This window comes from Pan troglodytes, chromosome 15 (assembly GCF_028858775.2).
Source record: "Pan troglodytes isolate AG18354 chromosome 15, NHGRI_mPanTro3-v2.0_pri, whole genome shotgun sequence".
In the NCBI taxonomy this organism is placed as follows: Eukaryota; Metazoa; Chordata; class Mammalia; order Primates; family Hominidae; genus Pan; species Pan troglodytes.
The window spans coordinates 71,848,996-71,854,694 of NC_072413.2; the positions used below are offsets into that span (position 1 = coordinate 71,848,996).

At 39.1% G+C, this 5,699-nt stretch overlaps 1 protein-coding gene across 12 annotated transcripts in view; it reads left to right on the plus strand.

The window, feature by feature from the left end:
* ZNF410 (zinc finger protein 410) overlaps window positions 1-5,699 on the plus strand; it is a 45,881-nt gene that overhangs the window by 3,779 nt on the left and 36,403 nt on the right. For 8 of the 12 annotated variants that reach the window (NM_001246558.1, XR_010150813.1, XR_010150816.1 and 5 more), the window contains 2 exons: window positions 1,566-1,747; window positions 3,334-3,469. In NM_001246558.1, coding sequence (NP_001233487.1) covers window positions 1,715-1,747; window positions 3,334-3,469 — 169 coding nt within the window. In that variant the 5' untranslated portion in view covers window positions 1,566-1,714. Of the gene's footprint in view, window positions 1-1,565; window positions 1,748-3,333; window positions 3,470-4,775; window positions 4,954-5,699 lie in introns of those variants that run through there. The other 4 variants (XM_054665693.2, XM_054665694.2, XM_063792685.1 and 1 more) reach the window with 2 other exon arrangements.

The window sequence follows — 5,699 nt, forward strand, 5'->3', positions numbered from 1 at the left end:
GCGTGAGCCACCGTGCCCAGCCTAAGTGCCCTCTTTGTAAAGTCTGTCTTGTTCTACCTTTCCACAGTACCTGGTATTAATTGGAAACTTTAAAGTACCCATTGATTGAAAATATACCCATCCTGGATACATTTTACACTGTATGATTATTTGTAATAGTGCTCCCAATTTTAGTAACAATTGTACAAAATAAAATGGACTCACATTCCAAAATCCTGAAAAGAAACTAAGCTATAAGAAAGTAAGAATTTAAGTTATAGGGAGTGGCTGGGCGCAGTGGCTCACACCTGTAATCTCAGCACTTTGGGAGGCCACGGCAGGCGGATCACCTGAGGTTGGGAGTTCGAGACCAGCCTGACCAACATGGAGAAACCGTCTCTACTAAAAATACAAAATTAGCCAGGTGTGGTGTCTCATGCCTGTAATCCCAGCTACTCCGGGAGTCTGAGGCAGTAGAATTGCTTGAACCTGGGAGGCAGAGGTTGTGGTGAGCTGAGATCATGCCATTGTGCTCCAGCCTGGGCAACAAGAGCAAAACTCCATCTCAAAATAAATAAATAAAAGAGAGAGAACAGCCACATCAGGGTCCTGAGAGCACTACCTTTGGGAAACGCTCTTCAAATTTTAACTCTTTTTTTTAAATGTAATTTTAAAAATTATCAAAACAATATGGTTGCCTTTTAGAAATATTGGAAAATTGAGAAAAGAAAATTAAGTCACACCAGCCTACCACACAGTATAGCTACGGTCATAGCTGTATGAATCTCCTTTTACTTTTTCTGATGCTTATTATAACTAGTTTTAATAATAGCAAGTATATAATTTTGTATTTTATTTTTATAATTTAACATGTCAGTCATTTGTTGTTGCATTGTCTTCATAGCATTTGTTTGTTGGTTTGTTTTTTGAGATAGAGTCTTGCTCTGTCGCCCAGGCTGGAGTGCAGTGGTCTGACCTTGGCTCACTGCAACCTCCACCTCCTGGGTTCAAGGGATTCTCCTGCCTCAGTCTCCCGAGTAGCTGGGATTACAGGTGCCTGCGACCATGCCCAGCTAATTTTTGTATTTTTAGTAGAGAGGGGGTTTCACTGTGTTGGCCAGGCTGGTCTCGAACTATTGACCTCAAGTGATCCACCTGCTTCAGCCTATCAAAGTGCTGGGATTACAGTTGTAAGCCACCACACCCAACCCTTCACAGCATATTTTGAAGTGACAGTGCCATATTTAATCAACCATTTCCTAATTGGGTGTGTGTGTGTGTGTATACATTGCTTCCAGTTGTTTATTATTACATAGGATAAAACGGACATCTTTGGACATAGCTCTATCCATATTTAAGATAGTTTTTTAGATTATTAGAGGTTGAAATACTGCTTCAAAGCGTAGTATTTTTATGGGTTTTGATGCCTGTTGAGCTTGTTGTATTTTAAAAGAAGTGTTTCGGTTTGAATTCTTTATTTGCTTGCTTGTTGTGATTTTTTTTGTATATGTAAAGAAGTGTCTTTATGTACCTGTGTTTTCCCACTGCTCTTAATGCCCCCTCTCTCTTTTTTACCCCTATTCTAGGTTACATTGATTACCCACCTAGTACAACATCTTACGGAAAGAGCATAGTATTTCCTAGAGGAATATGAACATAACAGGAAGGTATCATTGGCTCTGAATTAAATTTGAACTTGTCCCCTGAATAGCTACAGGTTTTGGAAGCTGAATCAATGTTATCAGATGAGTTAGAATCCAAACCAGAGGTGAGCCCAGTCAGCTTGTTTCCTTTTCTTTTGGTGGGCTATATTTCAAAGTTTATCTTCAGTTTAGGGGGTCAGCAAACTTTTTCTTTAATGGGCCAGATAATAAATATTTTAGGTTTTTTAAGCTATATGGTTTTGATTGTTACTATTTTTTCAAAGATTTAAAAATTATATTTTTTGTGATTGTTTTTATATCTGTTTTTCAGTATATGTGAAATCATACATTTAGATAATGTAATAAAATCTTATAAATAAAAATATATGTTTATGTATAAATATATACATAAATATGAGATACATGTGATGTATAGGTGTATAAGTATATAAATATTTACTACTACAAATTCTTTTGTTTATTTTATATATATCTGTAAGTATTTTCTTTCTAAATGTGATTGGGGATTTAAACATTTTTTGTTGTTCGCTTTTCTTACTTTAAATTTAGCACATCTGTGTTGCAGAGTGGTCACTGAATTTGGAATCAGATTACTTAAATTTGAGGATTGGCATTGCTCCTAACTAGTCTTGTGACCTTAGACAAGTCACTTAATGTCTTCAATTTGATTCCTCAGCTGTAAAATACACCTTAAGTTTGGGTGCGGTGGCTCACGCCTGTAATCCCAGCACTTTGGGAGGCCGAGGTGGGTGGATCATGAGGTCAGGAGTTCAAGACCATCCTGCCTAACATGGTGAAACCCTGTCTCTACTAAAAATACAAAAAAAATTAGCTGGGCGTGGTGGCGGGCACCTGTAGTCCCAGCTACTTGGGAGGCTGAGGCAGGAGAATGGCGTGAACCCAGGAGGTGGAGCTTGCAGTGAGCCAAGATCATGCCACTGCACTCCAGCCTGGGCAACAGAGCAAGACTCTGTCTCAAAAAAAAGTACATCTTAAATCTTACTGGGTTAATGCGATAATTAAATGAGCCAGTACACAGAAAAGTGCTTTGTAAAATGTAATCAATATGATGCAGTTGATTTTTTTTAAGCCATTATTTTAAAATGTAATTATTTTTATCATTTCTCTGTTTGACAGAAGGTGGCAGAGGTTAACTTAATTACAGTGAAGTGTCACTTAGTGATAGAGATACATTCTGAGAAATATGATGGTAGTTGATATCATTATTATGCGAACATGGTAGAGTATACTTACACAAACCTGTATGGTTTAGCCTGCTACACTAGGCTGTATGGTATACCTTATTGCCCCTAGGCTGCAAACCTATACAGCATGTTACTGTACTGAATACTGTAGGCAGTTGAAGCACAGTGGTAAACATTGTGTATCTAAACATATCTAAACGTGGAAAAAGTACAGTAAAAATAGGATATTACAGTCTCACAGGACCATCATCCTATATGTGGTCTGTTAACTGAAATGTCGTTTTGCAGCACATGACTTTATATAAATCAGCTGTTCTCTAGAACAGAGAACTTGATAAAATAACTTTAGATATTATGTTGTTTAGTTTTTGTTTGAATATGGATGAGACTAGTGAACAGTCTTAATATTACCTTTTGGTAAATTCAAAGGTTTAGATACATTTCTAACAACTCGTATTTCTCAGTGTTGTCTTTTCTCCCCCCAGCTCCTGGTACAGTTTGTTCAGAATACGTCCATCCCATTGGGACAGGGGCTTGTAGAATCAGAAGCTAAAGATATTACTTGCTTGTCCCTCCTTCCCGTGACTGAAGCCTCAGAATGCAGTCGGCTAATGTTACCAGGTAAAAATTAAGATAACTAGAAATAGGATAAAGAAGTCTTAAGAGCTTAGCCTACTCTATGTTACTGGTGGAATGAATATATCGTTTAATAACTGACTTGTGGAAACTGTAAAAATTAGGAGTCATGGAGAAAAAGCAACCATGAAATCATTAGTGCATTGGTAGTTTAAGCCATAGGAATGGATATGATCACCCAGAGAGTGTGAGAGTGGGGAAAAAAGGTCAGTGCAAAACTATGGAACTCTTTATTTAAGGTACAGGGTAGGGCAGGAGAACTTGTAAAGGAGGTAAGAAACAAAGACTAAAATAGTTGGATGAACATCAGCAGAGTGGAGGCATGAAACCCAGGAGAAATCATTGTATCAAATGCTACTGACAGGCCCAGTGAAATAGGGACTAAAAGGACTCCATTATTGACTTTGGCAGAACCTGTTCCATGGAGAGAAGAGGATGGAAAGTCAGGCTGCAGTGACTTGAGTATACATACTTGCTTTTTTTTTTTTTTTTTGAGATGGAGTGTCACTCTGTCGCCCAGGCTGGAGTGTAGTGACGCGATCTTGGCTCACTGCAACCTCCGCCTCCCCTCCCGGGTTCAAGCTATTCTCCTGCCTCAGCCTCCTAAGTAGCTGGGATTACAGGTGCGTGCCACTATGCCTGGCTAATTTTTGCATTTTTAGTAGAAACGGGGTTTCACCATGTTGGCCAGGCTGGTCTTGAACTCCTGACCTCAAGTGATCAGTCCGCCTTGGCCTCCCAAAGTGCTGAGATTACAGGCGTGAGCCACTGCGCCAGGCCTATCAATACATACTTTCTAAAGGCTCTCCTGGTACGAGAAGGAAAAAGAGAAGGCGGTAAGATAGAGGGAAATTTTTTGTTTGTGTTAAGATCTGAGATATTTGAGGATTGCTTTATGCTAAGGGGAAAGAACCAGTTAGAAAAGTTGAAGACAGGCCAGGTGTGGTGGCTCATGCCTGTAATCCCAGCACATTGGGAGGCTGAGGCAGGAGGATAGCTTGAGCCCAGGAGATTGAGACCGCCTGGGCAACATGGCGAGACCTCGTCTCTACAAAAAATTAAAAATTAGCTGGGCATGGTGGTGTGCAGCTGTAGTCCCAGCTGAGGTGGGAAGATCACTTGAGCCCAGGAGTTTGAGGCTGCGGTAAGCTGTGATCACACCACTGTACTCCATCCTGGGTGGATAGAGCAACACCCTGTCTAAAAGAAATAGTAATAAATTTAAAAAATATATGTATAAACAAACAATAATTAAGGAAATGAAAACAACAGAGCGTTCATCTTCCCTTAGAATGACTGTTATCATAAAGATGGAAGATAACAAGTGTTGGCAAGGATATGGAGAAAAGGGAACCTTTGTACACTGTTGGTGGGAATGTAAGTTAGTACAGCCATTATGGAAACCATATGGAAGTTCCTCAGAAAACTAAAAATGGAGCCACTATATGACCCAGCAATCTCACTTGTAGGTATATATCCAAAGGAATTGAAATCAGTAAGTCAAAGATGTCTATACTTACATGTTAATTGCAGCATTATTCACAATAACCAAGATATGGAATCAGCTTTAGTGTTCATCAACTAATGAATGGATTTAAAAAAAAATGCATTCACTTTCTTTTCCACATTTCTTTTAGTTTTAATTTTGATTTAAAGTATTTTAGACATACAAGTATAGATAAAAGTAAATGAAAATCCAAATACTTGGCCTCCCAGCTCATAAAACACAATATTACAGGCCGGGCGTGGTGGCTCATGCCTATAATCCCAGCACTTTGGGAGGCCGAGGTGGGTGGATCACTTAAGGTCAGGAGTTTGAGACCAGCCTGGCTGGTGAAACCCTCTCTACTAAAAATACAAAAGTTAACCAGGTGTGGTGGCACAGAAAAAATAACCACAGCCTGAGATACAACCATAGGTAAAAAGGTAATGGCAAAAACTGCAATAGCTTTTGCACCAACCTAATACAAAAGTTAAGGAGAGGGAGCTCTCTCCAGGAAAAATAAAATGTAGATCCTATTCTTGAGTTAGTATTCATTGTATAGCTATATTTTTCAAGGAGAAAGTACTGATTTCTGGCCTCAAAAAGGACTAAATTCTGTGATGTCCAAATGTTGAATGGTTGGTTATTCACCAACCATTACTGCCAAGTGACAGAGAATTCTGTTCCTCACATTTTGGCTGACTGCCTTTGGAACATAAAGCCATCTCTCTG